The 20,441-nt window shown below is 35.8% G+C and overlaps 1 protein-coding gene and 1 long non-coding RNA gene across 3 annotated transcripts in view; one reads left to right on the forward strand and one right to left on the reverse strand.

The window, feature by feature from the left end:
* Positions 1–10,064, reverse strand: part of LOC131512205 (uncharacterized) — a 315,375-nt gene extending 305,311 nt beyond the window's left edge. The window contains exons 1-2 of the long non-coding RNA XR_009262021.1: positions 9,966–10,064; positions 7,763–7,854 (exon numbers count right to left, since the gene is read on the reverse strand). This is a non-coding gene — a long non-coding RNA (uncharacterized LOC131512205). The remainder of the gene's footprint in view (positions 1–7,762; positions 7,855–9,965) is intronic.
* A 50-nt stretch (positions 10,065–10,114) lies between these two features.
* On the forward strand, positions 10,115–19,815 carry TTC14 (tetratricopeptide repeat domain 14). Of its 2 annotated transcripts, none has more exons than XM_058730578.1 (12): positions 10,115–10,418; positions 10,911–11,035; positions 11,140–11,339; positions 12,294–12,378; positions 12,547–12,676; positions 12,950–13,105; positions 13,505–13,576; positions 13,979–14,098; positions 14,202–14,324; positions 16,323–16,440; positions 17,366–17,475; positions 18,299–19,815. In XM_058730578.1, the coding sequence occupies exons 1-12, from the start codon at positions 10,258–10,260 to the stop codon at positions 19,209–19,211; spliced, it is 2,313 nt and encodes a 770-aa protein (XP_058586561.1). In that variant the 5' UTR covers positions 10,115–10,257; the 3' UTR covers positions 19,212–19,815. The 2 variants fall into 2 exon arrangements, with proteins under 2 accessions (XP_058586561.1, XP_058586562.1); XM_058730579.1 differs by having other exon boundaries at positions 10,282–10,547.
* Positions 19,816–20,441: the final 626 nt, after the last annotated feature.

Below are 20,441 nucleotides of genomic sequence, written 5' to 3' on the forward strand. Positions count from 1 at the left end.
TTTGAAAAAGACAAATAAGTAAATAGGTTTATAAACCCTCAGATTGCCCAGAGAATTTCAGCAGTAATATGGTATCAATATGTTCAGTATTTCTTATATAAGATATATTTTTGTTTAATCATTTTTAATATAATCCATCATAAGAACATTTCCTCACAATTCTACTCTCTCTCTCCATGAACACTGGGAGAAGGGATTATGTCAACTGAGAATATTCCATAAAATAAATTTCTAGTAAACGGTATAAAAATTTCACTGACTTGGTTCTTATGTCACTACTTCCAAGGGCCTCTCAAAGACTCTTGCTATACACTTCAAGAAATAAGTTATCCTTAATTTGGCCAAAAGTAAGAGCCAATGACAAAGTCTTGGAAATATTTTAATTATACAGAGATAATTAATGCAATGGTATTTGTTATTGTGAAATAACTATATAAATATACATAAATATATGCTATACTATATGCTATATAAATATATACTATACTATTATGGATTTTATTCTCCTCTAAATCTTCAAGTTGTAACAAAGGTACCTCAAAGGTTCTTTTATTCTGTGAAATTGATAAAAGCTATAAAAATAATCCACTTTTCTTCTATATCTAAATCCACAGACACAGAATAAAGGATCATCAGCAATAACCATTCATGCTACCTTTTTTCATTTTGGCTGTTTTTCTGACTTGTTCATCACTGAATTCTCAGCACCTAGAGCTGCTTGGCACAAATAGATAGGCAATAAACATTAGGTGAACAAATGAATTACAACTCTCATATTCATGCTAGACACCATGACACCAATGAAAATTAATACAATAAATTCTGGATCAGAAGCTATTGAAAGGTCTAAGTGTCATAGAAAAAATAACAACAAAATCAAAAACAAATTTCCTAATATCCTAGTGTTTGGTTTTGTTTACTACTGTTGGAGAAAGGGTTAAAAGGTAGCCTCAGAAATGGGTAGGACAGGGTTAACAGCAAAACCCTGGGCTGCTACAATTAGGAGTGATGTTTTATAGTTCAAAAAGGGAAGTCAACTGGAATCAGTGACTCATAAAAAATGGTAGATAATTTTTTACTCAGTGCTTAACATGGAAGTTATCTTGCAGAAATCACTGTGATGGATAAGAAATCTTAAGTTCTACATCTTAGAAGTAGCAAAAATAAAAGTATTACAAGCTTAGAAATTTTGCTCATAAAGGCCCTTAACTGACATTAATTTCAAACCGAGACAGTGAAATGTTTATAATTAATATTATAATTATGATAGAAGTAAGAAGTGGTGGTTCTACTCAGAAAAACACTGGGTATGAACAAGAGTGGAACCCAGTATATTGAACAATGGAGAATTTCTAAACATTCTCAGTTCTTTCAGCTATTCTTCATATAATATGAACGTGGCTGCTTCACCATCATGAGATTGTATTACTCCGAATAAACTTCACTGTCTTAAAATGAGGCATTGAAGTATAACACAATTGTGATAATTAATTTTGTATCAACTTGGCTGGACCATGGTGCCTGGATATGTGGTTGAACATTATTCTGGATGTTTCTGTGAGGGTATTTTGGGATAAGATTAACATTCAAGTTGATGGATTTTGAGTAAAGCAGAATGCTCTCCATAATGTGGGTTGGCCACATCTAATCAGATGAAAGCCTGAACAGAACAATAGACTGACATCTCTCAAGCAAAAGTGAGTTCAGCCAGCAGATAGAGTTTGGTCAGCAGATAGCCTTCAGATCTGAACTGCAACACTGGATCTTCTTTGGTCTCCAGCCCAGTGGCCTTCAGGCTTGAACTGCAGCATCAACTCTTCCTAGGTTTTCAGCCTGCCAGCCCACCCTGCATATTTTGGACTTGCCAGCCTTCATAATCCAATGAGCCAATTCCTTAAAATAAATCTCTTTCTATATGTACACATGCTATTTATCCTGTTTCTCTAGAGAACCCTAATACAACAAGGATACAGATATTTGTCCTATTTGCACAGAACCCCTAGAGAACTTAGTCAGAGACACAGTGAAATTAACAACAATTAACACAAGATAAAAGACAAAAACCAAATGTAAACCAGGCGAAAAATAAATAAACGAACATATATGACATACTCTGACCTATCCTTCACTGTGAATGTGATATATACATATAAGTATTTGTATATTGTCATTCATTCAAACATTTATTTAATTCCTGATATTTGCTGGCACTGAGCTAGTTATTATTGAGTATAGAGGCATGAACAATACAGATAAGGCCCCACCTCCATGGATCTTAGTGGGGAATAGAGGTAATAAGGAAAAAATTTATGATAACTGTTATGGAAATAAATGGAGTGCTATGACAGAGAAGAGGTTACCTTTGGGCTGAGAACTGAAAAATAAAAAGAAAATAAAGTGAGGGAAGAACATTTCAGAAAACAGCAAGTACAGAAGTTCTAAGGTTGGGGGAAAAATTGGAATATTTGGAAATATCAGAAAATCTATGTGGTTTAAAAAAAAAGGAAATCTTTGCAGTTGAATCCTAATGATTTACAGATAGAGCTGAAAATATAATAGGATACATAGGCAGAGACCAAATCATAAAAAAGACTCATACTGATTTTATTAGGACAAAGAATAGAGCCTTCCTGAACTTGGAAATCAAATTACCTCCTGAGAAAGTAAAACCTGGAAGGATAAAATGGTGTTTGACTAGAGAGTCTGAGAAATACACAGTTCCAGAGTGATACAGTATAGACATACAGAAGAAGGACTGGAATATGATAACTTAAGCTAAAACATAATCAGTGATATTGAACTCTACCTGAAAAAGTAACCCATTAATAGGTCTGAGACAGTCCTTAAAGGTATCTATCCAGCCACCATTTAGTATGTGCATGGTGGGGGTTAGGGGTGGAGGGGAGCAACAGGTTGAGATCTCATTATCTTTCTATCATAGCTTCTTTTTATTTTTTTTTTTATTTTTTTTTTATTTTTTTTTTTCAACGTTTTTAATTTATTTTTGGGACAGAGAGAGACAGAGCATGAACGGGGGAGGGGCAGAGAGAGAGGGAGACACAGAATCGGAAACAGGCTCCAGGCTCCGAGCCATCAGCCCAGAGCCTGATGCGGGGCTCGAACTCACGGACCGCGAGATCGTGACCTGGCTGAAGTCGGACGCTTAACCGACTGCGCCACCCAGGCGCCCCATCTATCATAGCTTCAACAAAGGTAGTTCTGCAGTTCTTTTTTGTATACTGGGCTTCCATTTTAAGAAAAAATCATTGAAAACTGCTTCAAAAGCAGCAGTTATATATATAGAGAGAATATAACTGCTAATAAAGAGACAGAGAAGGAGGGAGGGAGAGCGGGAGGTAGGGGGTGCCTATGTGAGCTGAGTATCTGATAGCCTTAGAAATACTCATATAGAGGAAATAAATGCATCAGATTACATACTTTGATGGAATTAGTCATTAACATCACCTAACAGACTGTTTTTGCTCTGATTCCAGGCTCACAAATAAACCTCTGACTAAAATTGGCTTCTTATGGGAGAATATATTGATATTCAATATGAGTTTCTGGTTCACATAGCATCTATATTTCACCATTAAAACATTATCAATATGGTTTCTAAATCAGTGTCTAGCTTGTTTGGCTAGTGTCTATCAGTTTGCTAAGCCTATCTTGAATTTCTACTCTTGAAAAATGGATGCTGGATAAAAGGACTATGTCATGGAAGTGCCACATTGAGACTACCTGAGGCTGACCAGCCAATCTCTCTGTATGACTTCCTTCTTTCTTCCTTTCTCTTTTTCTTTCTTTCTTTCTTTCTTTCTTTCTTTCTTTCTTTCTTTCTTTCTTTCTTTCTTTCTATGTATTTTTATTTTAATTCCAGTAGAGTTAATAGGTGTACAGTACAGTGATTCAATAGGTCTGGTCTCTTTTCTAGACACAACCAATTGGAACTAGAGAAACTCATTCACTTAAAGAGACCATCCACAGTAGGAACTTACCAGCAATGCAATGTAAAAGGAAAAAAAATTCCATGCAGATTTCATAGAAAAAGACGCAGAGTGGCTTAAAGAGAAACATGAAGTTTTAGCACTTGGATTGTTTTTATCATAGCACAGAGAATGTAAAGGGTCCAGGCCCTCAGTTTTAAAGGTGACAAGAGGCTTGGGAGATTAGATGATCTGCCCCCAAGATGCAGCCTGGACTCCTGGGCTAAACTGTTTCCATTATGATAACTCCCTACCTCATCATAAATAGTTGCTGACACTCTTAATCTTCTTGGAGCCAATGAAATCTCATATTTTCATTCTATGCAATGATGAGTAAATTTTAAAATAAAATTATGTTTCCTAAGACACAAGAGATATTTAGTCTTTTATAAAAGTTTTTCCCTTCTGGGGTGCCTGGGTGGCTCAGTTGGTTGAGTGTCCAACTTTGGCTCTGGTCATGACCTCATGGTTCATGGGTTCAAGCCCTACATTGGGTTCTGTGCTGACAGCTCAGAGCCTGGGGCCTGCTTCAGATTCTATGTCTCCCTCTCTCTCTGTCCCTCCCCTGCTCATGTCTCTTTCTCCCTCAAAAATAAACTTTAAAAAAAATTAAAAGTTTTTCTCTTCTATTATAAGCAATAGTTATTTAGTTAACTCCAATCTCTACAGCAGCTGAAGTGATCCTTTTATAATCAAAGTCATAACACGTCTTTCTGCTTAAAACCCTGAAACAATGCCCATTCCGCTAAGAGTAAAAGCCAAGTGCCTCCCATACTCTACAAACCGCACTTTCATGCTATGTTCCTGCCACACTACTTTCCTTGCTGTTCCTCAATACACCACATACCTTCCTGCCTTAGACCTTTGTACTGGCTATTCCCTCAGCCTGAAACTCTTTTTTCCCAAAAAAGCTGAATGACTAACTTTTCACCTCCTTCAAGTCTTTGCTCAAATGTCATCTTCTCAGCGAGACCTGCCCTGATCATTCTATTTAAAACTACTAAACCCATTCCTTTGCACTTCCAGTGCCCCTTTCCCAGATTTATTTTTTTCTATAGGTTTTATCACTCTCCAATATACTACATCATTTACTTATTTATTATGTTTATTGCTCATTGTCTCCCTCCACCAGAATATAATCTCTTGAAAGCAGAAATCTTGATTTTTTTTTCACTATAGTCCTAAAATCTGAAACAGTGCCCAACCCTCAATAAATAATTGCCAAATTCATTCATTCATTCATTCATTCATTCAATTAATTGCCGTTAGAAATCAGAGTCTATCTACCAATAATCAAATGTCATTTAATCTTTAACCAGATATTCTAGATCTTCCAACGGATTCCATTAAGGAGGTGGCAATATACTAAAACAATAATACATTTCTAGTCTCTGAAATTCCCCTTTGGTGCTGCCACCAATAAAATAAAAAGGAGTTATGGTTTAATAATCAAAAGGTAATCAATTTACTCATTTTCAAAGAAATGTCCAAATTACATTAAAAATGAGTATCAAACCAATCCAGAATGTATTGACAAAGAATACTGTTTATTTAACATCAAATTGTCAATTTTTTGTTATAATCCTGACATGTTCCCTGGCATAGTATTCTGAGAAACTGCCACAAAATGAGAATCTAAGAAATGTGTATGTTTGTATCTTTCTAAGCAGTCCTGACAAAGTACCTGAAGATAAGCACACTGACCTATTCCATGTCAGTATTGCACATATCTTTTCAATTGTTTTTTTCCCCATCATGATGGATTTGTTCTGAAATACCTTCATCCTATTCCCAAGTCCTTTTTGTAAACAAATACAAACACACACACAAACAAAAATGGCTAGCTTGAAATAACACTGCAGACAGCCACTGTGTATGGTCCAGTATTCCACAACTCTGGGAGTTCCACATACGTCATACATAGATTATGATGTAAATGTTAACAGTGCAAACACCCCCACTCTTCCCTGGAGTTACGCAATGTTCACCTCCTGGTCTGTTCAGAACTAATCGGCCTAAATTGTAACTAAAATTAGTGATCTTTCCTCTTGAAAAATTCAAAATTACAGAGCTAATCAATCAAAGACAATGAGATATGAACTAACTCATATTAAAATAGTATCCTCAAAACATTTACCAACAACTAAAATATGGAGAAGGTGTTAGAGACATAACTATCTTAAAATGATTCTACATGGTAGGCCATAATACTTGTTTAATTGGCAGTAGGTTTTCCGGTGAATGATAGAAAACTTGATATCCACAATGATCTTACAGCACCCTCGTGTGGATAAATATTTGACAATGTTTTTCTTAATGAGATGTGTTAATCTGTGATATGAAAAAAAAAGAGAGAAGGTGGTATAATCCTTTCAAACAAAGACTACTGAATGAGTGAAACCTTATCAGAAGAAGTCTGAATTATTTCCTTAATAATAAAGATGGATTTTTGGCTGGTCTAGCCATACTTTCTTTTAGTATTCCTCATTCTTCTTTAAGGTAACCCAAGGTGACTCCAAATATAATTTTAAATAGAACAAAGTGAATTACCTCCTATGGAAGCAAAGTTGCCTCTTGCACCATATGTCTATGAATGAAACCAAGTGGCCCCATTTTAGGGGGAAAAAAGGTTCATGGCTATTGTAACAAGTTAACATAATAATAGATATTTTTAAAGTAAAATAAATTCCACACATGTACATTTACAACTATATCCTTAAAGAACATGGTTTCAGCTAATCCTCTAGATGCTATGGCATGGTAGAAAGAATACTAGATAAATACTAAGATAATGTGGATTCTAAAGTTCATTTTTGAACAAATTCTCAACCTTTCTATATCTGTTTTTAAATTTTTTTAATGGCAGAGTAGAAACAGCAGAAGCTACTAGTTGGTGGCTTCCTAGTATAGTCAAGATTCTTTTGGTTCCAAACCATAAATTTACTCAAGCTGGCTTAAGCAACAAAAAAGGATTTTCTTAAGAAAAAGAATAGAAAAAAATACTGAAAAATTAAAGGGAGGAGTATTAACATACTTATGGTCTTATTTGGTTCTACCCACACTTTCCTGATACAAACATCTCATCCTCAATCTCAGATGAGGATGAGGCTTTTTGAAATTGTTTACATCAGAGTCAAGAACTACAAAGAACCTGTCTACAGATTTCTTATATAGTCACGGATTATTTGTATAGTCCTTCCCACATGGTAATAAGCAAGTTTCTCAGGTCCAGACAGACTTCATCTTTTGCACACTGTGTCACTAGCAGCTCTGCATGTTATTTTGGGAAAACTTGGGGGATCCAAGAAAAGCTGCTTTGAGATATGCTGCTTTTGCCCTTGCTTTACATGGCTACCTTGCTCTGGCTAAGTTTTTATGTCCTTTACTAAAAAAAAAAAAAAAAAAAAAAAAAAATCAGGCGTTTAATCTGTGTGTGTGTGTGTGTGTGTGTGTGTGTGTGTGTGTGTGTATTCTCACACAGAGGAAACGGGTCTCTTCTCACCAATCTACAGCCTACCTGTAATGATGTATATAACTAAAATGTCCATAACTAAAATAACCCTACCTACCTCAATGTCACACTTGCTGTCTCCAGAACACATCTTGCTTTTTCACATCTCTACTTCTTTAACTATATTACTCCTTCCCACCCCTCCTGGAATGCACTTGCCTCCTCCTCTCCTTCTTACCCCTATCAACTCCCACTACCTCAACCCCCAAGAAAAATAAGGGATCTAAGCAGATACCTAGTAGATGTCCATAACAATAGTACTTACCATGTGTCACATTTCTTCTTATGTCTAATCTTCTATTGGATTGTGCATCACTCAAGAATCAGGAGTATTTTTCATCTTTACATTTCCAGGGCCTAGAGAGTATGTGTTAAGAAATGTACGTATGTGTTCATTTAAAATGGAATTTTATATCAAAATAAAAATAGGCCCAGGATCTAGACACCAAAGATCTGAATGTCTTGAATCCTTTCCCTCTTTTCCTTCCCATAGTCACATGATGATTCATACTGTTTAATCTGGAAAACTTACTGAAAAGGATTTTTAAAAGATCCTTTTAAAGGTCAAACCGGTAAACAAAAATATTCAAGAAGTGAAAAATAAAGTGTTTTCTTTCTATGTCCACCTTGAGAAATCCTGCATGTGGGACTAGCTTCTCCAAGATGAAAAGCAACTAATCCCCTCACTTCCTCTCCTCACTTCCTCCAGTCCTATGTCAAAGATTCAATGCTCAGTGGCCTCAAAAGTCAAAGGATATATCTATCCCAGCAGAAAATTCATTCCAATACATTACTAACTGTAAAAGGCTTACTCCCATACTGTGATTGTAGTACTTGAGAAGTGAAGAACAAGATTGTCTCTGTCACATAACTACTGTGACTACTTCCATGTAAGGCCAGCCCTAACCAAAGATAAGACCCAGCCTAAGTTTTGATTATACCTGCTTGAAGTTTTTTTTTTTTTCTTTCCCATCATTACTGTGTATACAGCAAGCATTTGATAAATTCCACTCTTGACGAACACTGTTTACCCTCTAAAAGCAGCTACTTACTCCTGTTTTCATGGTTATACCACAGCAATTCTAGCTGTTCAAGACATGGGGTGGTTGGAGTTTACTCTAGTGTTAAAATCAGGAAAAACAGTAGACAGATCCCATAGTGATGAAGACATGTGCTACTCAAGAATGCCTTCACAAAGTGGCCTTCTCAGACTAAGTGCCGCTGTCTGGCATCTGGTTCTCAGACACTGGGCTTCTCAGTCCCTCTGGAGATAATTAGATCCTCAATAACAGATCAACTCTAACTAAAATCATGTATATACCAGAATGTCTATATAGTTCATTCTTAGTGGTTGGCTTTCAGTGATAATTCCTGTTTCCTAGTAACAGTCATTCTCTAGAGTTATAGCTTAACACAAGTCAGTCTGTGCCATTGATCAAACTTTCCTGATGTGCCCATAGTGGCTTAAAATTTATTATCTTTTAAACTTGCATTCTTCTTTGTTGCATCCTCTCAAGTCTCAGTAAACTATTTGCCTGGATTTTTCACAAAATAGTGTGGAGTCATACACTATATTCTGGGCTGGGTTTTCTATCCAAGTGGTGAGACAGTGAAAACACATAGCTGGAGAGGAGGTGGAATAACTACCATTTATTTTTGTTCAAGAGGACCATACTAAACTATACATACTTAAGTGGAACAGATTTTAATATATTGAAATAAAGTCATATTATCTCAAAATCAGAGTAAGTTATGTCTTCTATATGAAAAACACTCTTCAGTAATTGTGTCTGTGAAGATGTATTAAGACCTCAGTTTGAATCCTAACTCTAACCTTTTAACAGGTGGGTGGCATTGAGCAATTTGTTGAGACTCTTGGAACTGTGTCCTCAATCTCTAAGGAGAGAGTATATATAATGAGTTAAAGCGGTTAGCAGCTCAAGTCATTAACTAAGGTGCTGGGGGGAGCCTAAATCACAATTATATTTGAAAATCACTTGAATTACCCACAAAAACAATATATTGACTTAAATACACAGCACTACAAAGTAAATCTAGTGGGCACTAAATCTTTAGACACCACTTAAATAAACAAATAAAATAGAATCCATGTATGCACATGTCTACAGCCATTTTAAGCTAACTCTAAAATCATCAGGGTGAATGGAGTATGGATGGACAACACAATTCCAGTGCTTAATAGATGCTAGTATCCTTCCTTTCTTCTGACCTTAGACTACCAGAAAATCTCCCAGAGCAGTCACTCTAATGTGGTTGTATGTGAGACATAGAGAATGACTTATCCTGCGAGCACTCTGAAGGAAGAAACTTTGTAACTCGTATGGGGTTCTCACCCTGGCAATGGCACTTAGAAGCGCCTCACTAAATAAGAGGATGATTTAGAGCCGGGGCCATTTCAACGTAATAACATCACAGAAATTTTGAAAAACTTTCTCACAGTGCACTACCTCGGAGCCGCAGGCAGCCCTTAGCTCAGGAAATGCTTAACCCAGTGCTTCCGGCTTCCGTAGTCTCGCTCCATTTCGCGAGACCGAGGCTGAGCTCCTCCACGCCGCCGCTTGGGGCGGTCCCGGAACACTTCCGGCAGACAACTGTGTGTCTGTGATGTGGCCTTCCGGCAGTTTCCAGGTTGTTTCCTCAGTCTCGGGGGCCACCAAGCTGAAGTAGTGAGCACCTAACGGGGTGGGGGCGGGGGGCACCTAGCAGCCCACCTGTTACTGGGTCCAGCAATCTCTGGCCATGGACCGGGACCTTCTTCGGCAGTCATTGAATTACCACGGGCCGTCATTGCTCTCCCTTCTCCGGAGCGAACAGCAGGACAACCCGCACTTCCGGAGCCTCCTAGGGTCCGCAGCCGAGCCCGCCCGGGGCCCGCCGCCCCAGCAGCAGTTACAGGGCAGGTAATGGTACGGCGCCGCCTCTGTGAGACGGGGGAGGGGACGCAGGTCAGGGCCCCACTACCGCCTCCGGGTGGCTGAGTCCTGGAGGAGCAGAGCAGCGGCCGCGAACACGTGAGGATTGCCCCGCAGGTGCCGAGGGCTGAATGGCAGAGGGTCCGCGCTGCGGGTGTGAGGGAAAGGCGGGAAGCGGACTGAACTTTTTCTTCCGTGCTGGCTAGCGGAGGCACGGAGTCTTTATCCAAAATCCCTTGGGCTTTCTTCTACACCCCCCCCCTCCCCCGAGCTGCGGGGGCTACTTTTTAACTTTCCCCGCCCTCCACCTACTGGCTGGCGAATGAGGGAGTCTCTGATTAAAACTTTTTCTCGCAGGATGTGCGGCCCAGAGCTTAGGATGGATCTGCTTGGGCAATGAAAGCCAAGAGCATAAGCTTGGCCTTGCTAAAAAAGGTTTTACCCATAAGACAGTTTTCATAAGTTTTGTTTCCTTTTAAGAAAAGAGAAGAGAGTTGACAACATTGAAATACAAAAATTCATTTCCAAAAAAGCAGATTTGCTTTTTGCACTTTCCTGGAAATCAGATGCACCTGCAACTTCTGAAGTCAATGAAGACAATGAAGGTGAGTTTTCTTAAAATATTTTGATTGCGGTTTGGGTTATTTTAATGGCACTTGAGATGAAGCAAAACACAAAGCAGTTGTAATTTTGTTAATTTTTTTTTCAGATGGTTATGCAATCATGCCACCTTTAGAGCAGTTCATGGAGATCCCTAGTATGGACCGGAGAGAGCTGTTTTTCCGAGATATTGAGCGTGGTGATATAGTGATTGGAAGAATTAGTTCCATTCGGGAATTTGGGTTTTTCATGGTGTTGATTTGTTTAGGCAGTGGCATCATAAGAGATATATCCCACTTAGAAATCACAGTAAGTTATTTTTCAGTTATTTGATTGCTTCTGTTTTTGATAAGAGTCATCTCAATGCGAAAATTATGTTTTTGCATCCAGTTATGCTTAAGTGTGCCCTGCTGCCGTAGTTTCGAGAAATAAATATTGGAGAAGAATAAAATACTCTTTCTTTTTGAAAGAACGGTGATATAGTTACTTGCGTAGTTTCCTCCTCCATTTCTGGTTTTGGAGGTTTATTTGGTCCCTTTGGTTGGCAGGGGTAGGGTCCTTCTTTAAATGCTTACAGATATCAGTGGATGTGGTGAGATTCATTGGTGTTCCAGGCTTATTTCTCCTAGCTGAACATGTTCTTAATTATTTAGTATTTGGCATTAGATACTTACGTGTGGATAATTTAGAAACAAATTTCTTATTTATATAGTTACAGTAGTTAAATGTAAATGGCTTGTGCATTATAATAAGATACTTTGCCCAAGATGAATTGTCTTGAATTTGAGATAATGTGTCATTTTAAAAGGTTTGATATTTGCCGAAGGTTTGATATTTGCCGTCTGTCAAGGTAGATGATAGAGGAAGAAAAGCAGAAGGCATCACAGACTGGATGATAGACATAAACTTTGGAGAATTTGCACTTAGTTTTCACTGGAATTCTCCTACTTTCTGAACAGTTTTAGTTTTGTTTTTAACAAGCACAAAATATCTATGTGTTTCATAATCCATACTTACATTTGGTTCCTAGAACTGATTGCAAATTTTGTGAGATTTTAGTCTTTGAACTGAACCAGAGAACTTGTTGTACTATGCGCACAGAAGTTACTTATAATGAAAATCCTTAAATTTAGATTTTAGAGTGTTAGTTTTTTTAATGTTTGTGTCAACTATTAGCTCATTGTACTGAACAACTAGGATAAAAGATGATATTTCTCACCAAAGAATGGAATGTCTGGTATTTTAAAATACTTCTCATTGCAGGCTCTTTGTCCATTAAGAGATGTACCTTCTCACAGTAACCATGGGGATCCTTTATCATATTACCAAACTGGTGACATTATTCGAGGTGATCAGTTTCATCATATTAATAAAAAAATAACAGTTGTCAGATTTTTATATTAATTTTGAAAATCTGTCTAATGAGAGTAGTGTTTGGAAAAATATGTGTTTTTATGTTAGCTTGCATTTTCTTTTTAATCAGCTTAGTTTTTTCTTTTTTTTTTTTTTTTTTAAGCTGGAATCAAAGATATTGACAGATACCATGAAAAGCTTGCAGTGTCTCTGTATAGTTCATCTCTTCCACCACATCTGTCTGGTATCAAATTAGGTGTAATTAGTTCTGAAGAGCTTCCTTTGTACTACAGGTAAGTTATCCATGTTATTTCAACAAATTAATTGCAAAAGTTGCTTGATTAAAAATACCAAATTGTGTCCAACTTGTGACAACAAAGTAGAAAATTAATTTCTCTTATTTCAAAATATGCTCATTTTTATAACCCTTAAGTAAAAGAAACCAAAATAATATTACTGTACCTTTGTGTACAAAAATGATACGAGTTTTATTTAATAGAAATGGAACATGCTAATTATGTTAGTCATTTTTATATTTTTGTTGTATGTGTTTTGTTTTTTTTAAGGAAAAGTGTTGAACTAAATAGCAATTCTTTGGAATCCTTTGAAAATGTCATGCAGAGTTCCTTGGGATTTGCTAATCCAGGAGTAGTTGAATTCCTTCTAGGAAAACTAGGAATAGATGAATCTAATCCACCATCTTTAATGCGAGGCTTACAAAGGTATAGTAAATCAGTTATTATTCTTTGAAGTGGTGAAGTAAATGGTGCTGAGATCAAAAGCTATATAACTGAGGGACATATTTGACTATTCTAAGCCTAGCAGCTGCAATATGCTAAAAAGCGAGTGAACTAGATGATCCTATCTCCTGGAATGGAATCTGTTGTGATCATATGTGTAGAGAATGATGCAGAAAGTTTATAAGAATTTTGGTTTAAAAATACTGTTTGACAATAATAGTCATTCCTGAGAGTTTTAAGAATATTGTTTTGTATGTGGAATACAGATTTCTTGCCTGTGATTTACTTTTTCAGAGTTGAATTTTTATCTGTTAGAGTGAAGGATTGTTACCAAAAAAAAAAAAAAAAGCATGTAGTTTGACTTTCATTTTCTTTGAACAGCAAAAATTTCTCTGAAGATGATTTTGCTTCTGCATTGAGAAAGAAACAGTCTGCATCTTGGGCTTTAAAATGGTATGAAAACTTTATCTTTCAACAATTGCATTATCTAGTCTAAAGGTTAGGGTAAGGCAGGCATTCTTAAGTCCTTACTAAGACCAACTTTGTTTATAAATGAATTAAAATGATGTGTTTTTGACATTAGCTTTTTTATAGGTGTGAATGGTGCTGTAAGCTTAACAGACTTAAGTTTTAACCAACATTTTCCATGTTTTCAAAAGGAATTAGTATATTGATATATGGATTCATAGATATTTGTTATAAAGTTATTGAAAGGCAAAATACTCTCTATGTATACTGAGAGTATTGCAGACTAAATATTAGCCAAATTAGATTGGTTTTAAAAGTTTATCAATGCTAACATTATGTTTGGATATTCTGAGAAATGCATGTGACGGTTTACAAATGTCTTTTTAGTGTGAAGATTGGAGTTGATTATTTTAAGGTTGGACGCCACGTAGATGCTATGAATGAATATAATAAGGCTCTGGAAATAGACAAACAAAATGTGGAAGCTTTGGTGGCTCGTGGAGCATTGTAAGTGGATCATGGCTTTTAAGGAATATTTATAAGGTAAATGAATATAAGATTTACTAATAGTTCAGAAGATAAATTCCTCTAATTTATTTCACGTCTCTAGATATGCAACAAAAGGAAGTCTGAACAAAGCAATAGAAGATTTTGAGCTTGCATTGGAAAACTGTCCAACTCATAGGAATGCAAGAAAATACCTCTGTCAGACACTTGTTGAAAGAGGAGGGCAGTAAGTGTCGAATTTTTTTTAATATTAAGTAGAGATCTAATACTCAAGCAGCTACTATAAAATCTTAAACTTAATGTAAGGAAGTAGCATCTTTAACTCACTTAATTCAGAACACTCTTAATTTCAATTTTGGTTGAAAATGTTTTTTAAATATAGTCCTTTTTAAGCCTTTTAGTGTTTTTTCCCTTATTACTGAGGTTATGATAGGAGGTTGGAGATATTTTAGGGTCTTGAGTTCATTGTTCTGAATATCTATTCTCCTTATATAGAAATATAAATGTGAAGGTCCAAAAATAAGGGAAGTACTCTTTTCTTGGACACACACACAAGAGGGTTTTTTTTAATAGAGAGGAATTGGATTTTTAATTTATTTCATCATTCCACTGGTATAATGCCAGAAGTATGAATTGAGAATTCTGTAGTTAGTTGTGAATAATATTTTGCCTTTATATTCAGCTTATTGCTCTGCTCTGTGCAGTAAAATCCACAAACTCAGATTAAATGGAAGAGCAAATCATTAAGAACAAACCCTATAACTTAAGTTACTATCTTGAGATGCTGGCATACTACTTTGCATAGTTGTATCATAAATATTGAATGACTAACAGGCTAGTCTAATTTATAAAATGTGAAGAAATGTAATATTCCAATATAAATATTTTTGGTTATAGCCTACTTTACCAATTAAAAACCAATTTGTTATTAGTAGCATCTTTTTGCAACTAATTTTTTAAATAGAATTATCACTTTTCTGTTTCATGAATTTGTTTTATTAATCCAGTTTGTATGATCATTCCATAATTCTAAATTAAAGAGATTTGCAATATTTGTTTTCAACTCAAGAACTTCTTTTTGTACTGAAGTGACTGAAGCACCTTTTTACTTTCTCATTAGGTAGACAGCTACTTAAATATGGTTATCTTATTACCCACATATTGGTGTTTAAATGAGTGGATGGCAACATCATCTGTATGTTATCCAAGCCAAAAATATTGATAGCCTTGAACTGGTCCCTTAATGCCCATATCCAGTGATACAGAAGTGATCCCATTGAAGCCATTGGGTTTTGGGTTTTGTTCTGTTTCACAGTAATTACTTTTTCCTACTTTTGAAAAACCGAAAGTACTTTGCAAATCCTTTCTGTTTTGTATCCACCCTTTCTAATTCTGATTTTTCATAGTGTAGACATGACTGTAATCTAATACTTCTTTCTGAAGGCTACTTGTAATGTACATGTATACATTGGTATTTCCAACTTCATTAGTGAATATTCTGGGAAAATTTTTCATAAACTATTGGAAAAGCCAACCTATGTAATTTTTTTAAAAATATTTATTTTGAGAAAGAGAGAAGCAGAGAAAGAATCCCAAGCAGCCCCTATGCTGTCAGCACACAGAGCCTGATGAGGGGCTTGATCCCAAGAACCTCAAGATCATGTCCTGAGCCAAAATCAAGAGTCAGACTCTTAACCAACTGGGCCACCCAAGTGCACCCAACCTATATAATTCTATGCTAAAGCTCAAGATTATACTAAATTTATTGAAGACATTGGCTGATAATGTGTTTTCATGTATCAGACTAAAATCCCAATGCTGGACCTACATTTGGCTTTAGTTACCAGTAATGGAGTCCTGTATTTTTTTCTGTAATACAGTATCATTAACTGTAGTCACCAGGGTGTACATTACATCCCCAGGACTTATTTATCTTTTAATTGGAAGATGGTACATTTTTACCACCTTCACCCATTTCACCAACGCCACCCTCCCCAACCCCGTATAACCACCAATCTGTTCTCCATATCTGAGTTGACTTTTTTTTGGTTTATGTGGGCTTTTTACCAAAGAAATAGTAAAAAGTACCTGATTTAAGTACTGCTTAGTTTGGAAAATGATTTGCTAAAAAATTTTTCTTTAAGTTCTGTCATAAATCTCTGACCTGTATAAATAAGGAATTTTTTGTTTTTGCAGAAAGCTAAACCTTTTGTTTCAAATTTAGGTTAGAAGAAGAAGAAAAGTTTTTAAATGCTGAAAGTTACTATAAGAAAGCTTTGGCTTTGGATGAGACTTTTAAAGATGCAGAGGATGCTTTGCAGAAGCTTCATAAATATATGCAGGTGATTCTTTATTTCCTCTTAGAAATTTAGTGATATTTGAAATTAATGTCAAAACTTAACTTTCTTCTCGGGAAAACTATTCTAGATTACTTAGTAAGACGTTATAAAAAATTTCTTTTTAGATACAGCTTTTCCTAATTGGGTTTGACATTGCTTCATAGTACTTAAAAGTAAAAATAGCCCTATGAGAAAATTCCTACTGCCTATGTGTGGTATGTAGTTTTGGGAATTGTCCTTGTAGTGAGCTTTCCTGATGGTTACAAATTCAGTGTTGTTGTAATTGAGTTAATTATAAAAACCTCTTTGAGAAATATTTTAAACTGCCTTTTCCTGTAATACTGATGATAATGTTTTCTCATGCATTTTCTTCTGAATTGGACCATTGCTGCTGTGTCTGTGACATCTGGTGCTGCTCATCCCCATCCTCAAACTGGAAAATGATTTCTTATGTAATCATGCATCCAACTGGGCTGTGCTATTTTTTAAATGGTTTGTATTTGAACATGGTGATTCCCCCCACAATTCACCTTAATGGAATTTATTTGAATTTTATTTATAAAATTTGTGTCCTGTCTAAATTTTTCAATTTTTTAAAAAATATTTTTTCATGTATTTTATTATATATTTTATTTTTTCCCTTTCTTGCACTCTGGGTCATGGGTACCAATGCAATGGCTTCCCCTTTTTTCATGGAATACCAACTGCAATATGGTCCTCAATGTTACTCTGGCTCTTGCAATGATTAATGCCAAACACCTGTATGATTAATTTTTATATTAAAAATATTTCTTTAATGCTGGATATATGGTGATTTGGGTATACCCCATTTGATTTCTGGCTTGGGGGGGTGGTCTTTTGAAAACTGGGTTTTATGTATTCTGCTATTTTTAACGTGTGGTTTTTTCCGATATCTGGGTTCTAAAAGAAATCTTTGGAATTAAGAGAAAAACAAGCTGAAAAGGAAGAAAAGCAGAAAACAAAGAAAATAGAAACAAGTGCAGAAAAGTTGCGTAAGCTCTTAAAAGAGGAGAAAAGGTAAACTATAACATTCAGTATTTTTTAACTTAAAGCAACTACTGAGTTGAACCAAAGTGCCATATGGAAGTAATGTAAGTAAAAAAAAAGTGTTGAGTTATAATCAGTGATACTTTGTAAGTATGTATACCACAAGTTTTTCTGTAAAAGAAATTAAGCAAAGTGGAATCTGAAGGTAGAATTCTGCAAACAAACAATAAATAAAATATATAAGTTATTTTAATTGCCTGTATTTTAGAAATGTTTTAGAACTACAGCAGTGGTTCTCAACTGGGGGCAGCTTTAACTCCGCCCCCTCCTCCCGGAGACATATTTTGGTCATCATAACTGGGAAGTGGTACTAGCATATAATGGCTAGAAGTCAAGGATGCTGCTGAACATCCTACAGCATACCGCCCACCCCCACCATCATTCTACCTCCCCAACAAAGAATTATTCAGGTGTTGAAAATGTCAATAGTGTTAAGGTGGAGAAACCACATATATTACATCTAGCTGGATATAAGACTTCAGTTCTATCCTTTGTGTGTTCAGATGGGCTTAAGTTTTTTAGATAATGTTGGAAATGTAACTATGCCTTCAGAAATGATGGATTTACTTTCATTGACAACTGTCTACCCAGTATTTTTTCCCAAAAGTCATGCCTCCTGGTAAAATTGGACCTTGTAGTAACTAAGATTATTACAGTAATTGCTTATCTAAGCCACAGATTTTAGGAAACCTTTAAGGAGAACTAACAATAGAACTTTAAAATAGAACCAAAATCTTATTAATTAAGAAACATTTTTGTACTTAACATCTGATGGGTTAACTGTATTTTTTAGGCTAAAGAAGAAAAGAAGAAAATCAACTTCTTCCTCTTCAAGTGTTTCTTCTGCTGATGAATCTGGTTCTTCTTCATCATCTTCTTCCTCTTCTGGTCACAAAAGGCATAAGAAACATAGGAGGAACCGTTCAGAGTCTTCTCGAAGTTCCAAAAGGCATTTAGCTAATAAGGCATCCTCAAGTCAGATAGATCAGAATAGGAAAGATGAGTTCTTCCCAGTTCCAACCAATACTTTAGCATCTTTTCTTAACCAAAAACAAGAAGTGGAAAAACTACTGGAAAAGCAGGATAGGTTACCATATCAAAAGAAACAGGTAAAAGAGAAAGATAGATGCCCTGTCTCTTCATCTTCGGTTGAAATTCCGGATGATTTTGGAGGTAGGTCTGAAGATCCAAGAGATTTTTATTCTCAGGCAAGTAGTAGCAAAGCAGAAAAACCATATAAATCAGAAAAACATTTCTCCAGTAGAAGAGATTCCTCAGATTCCTTTTATAGGAATTCAGAGGACAAGGTGAAAATTTATGGTTACAGAAGATTTGAAAAAGATACAGAGGGAAGAAAAGAACACTATAGAAGGTGGGAGCCAGGTTCCATGAGGCATTCCACTTCACCAGCCAGCTCAGACTACTCTTATAAATCGGTTGAAAAATATAAAAAGTATACTTATTCTGGATCACGTGATTTTGGTAGACATGAACAAAGATACCAGTTAAATAAAAATCAAGGAGAATATGAAATAGAGGATACTTATGAGGAGGACATTAAAACAGAGGCTCCAGAAACAGATGGACTAAATAGCAAAGAGCAGTCAGAAAGTGGAGTTAAAAAAAATTTACCTCAAAATTTACTCAATATATTTAATCAGATAGCTGCATTTGAAAAAGAAAAAGGAAATAAGCCAAAAAATTAATATGCCAAGGGAATCAGCACTCTTACACAAAAGGCTGTTAATGAAAGTTTTGGGTCTTTTATTTAAGTCCAGTGCAGAAATCTCCACTCCAAAAGCTATTTTATTTGTAGAGATTGCAGAAAGCAAATGCTTTTCAGCTATTCTCAAATATATTTGTTTCAGTTGTGGGTGTCCTCACAGCTTGATTTTTAGGCTTTTCATGTATATGTTTCTGTACAGTATTTCTTAACTGTGATGATTTAAACTTCACCTAAAGATAATTCTCATAGTATTGCTTCTTCACTGTATTAAAGTATATGAGAATTCCTTGGGTCCACCTTATCCTGCTGTTTGAGAGAAAATTAAATTTATTCATTGAACACTTGGATTGTTTTCTTCAAAAATTATTTAACGGTCGTTTCTGTTAAATTCTTTTCCCTCAGCTTTTGAAAGAGATCTACAGTATTTGTTCTTTAGGTGCCATTTTTTATTGATCATTTGAGTAACAATTTTTTGTAGAACTCCTAAGATTATATTGCAGATTATCTGTCTTGCCTAAATGACCTCTGAACTTGACTTAATATGGTTTGTGTACCAGCTTAGGAATAAAGCCATGAAAACTGAATAGGGGCTGATTTTGCTTATTTCTCTCTTTTTTTTTTTTTTTAAACCTTGTTAACAGTATAGCTCTAAGAAATTTCTTAACTTTAAATATTGGCAAGACCTTAGAGTCTATGTTCCAAGCAAGAATAGATCAGAATAAAAAGAATCCTTTTAGCAAAAACAGCAGTGGCAAGAGAAGCACACTGTAAATCTGCTTTTCTCCTAAGAGAAAGAAAATTCAGAAACCGTCCTAGTACTGCATGTGTACAGCTGGGAAGGCACTGGGCATGTTTTTAACCTAGAACTGGCCTGCATTTCTTCTTAATATCTCTCTCCTAATAATGCTTCCCTTGATGCCTCCTTTCGTAGGTCTGAATAAATGAGTAGGCCGACAAAGTCTGGTTTTACTCAGAATAAACTCTAGCAACTAGAGCTGAAGAAGTGACTTGGATCTAAAGATCCTCCCAAATTTGAAAACAGATTTGGAGATAGAGATAGGAGTCATTGTTGATTTATAATGGTCTTTAGAATCTTTCCAATTTCAGATTCTAGACGCTGTAAATGACAACAGACCTTTAATGCTATCACTCTAAGTCACTCTTAACTAGGTATGTACTATTTGTGGCTTTCAGACTTCAGCACTGGGGG

Source organism: Neofelis nebulosa, chromosome 5, assembly GCF_028018385.1.
Source record: "Neofelis nebulosa isolate mNeoNeb1 chromosome 5, mNeoNeb1.pri, whole genome shotgun sequence".
NCBI classification, from domain to species: domain Eukaryota; kingdom Metazoa; phylum Chordata; class Mammalia; order Carnivora; family Felidae; genus Neofelis; species Neofelis nebulosa.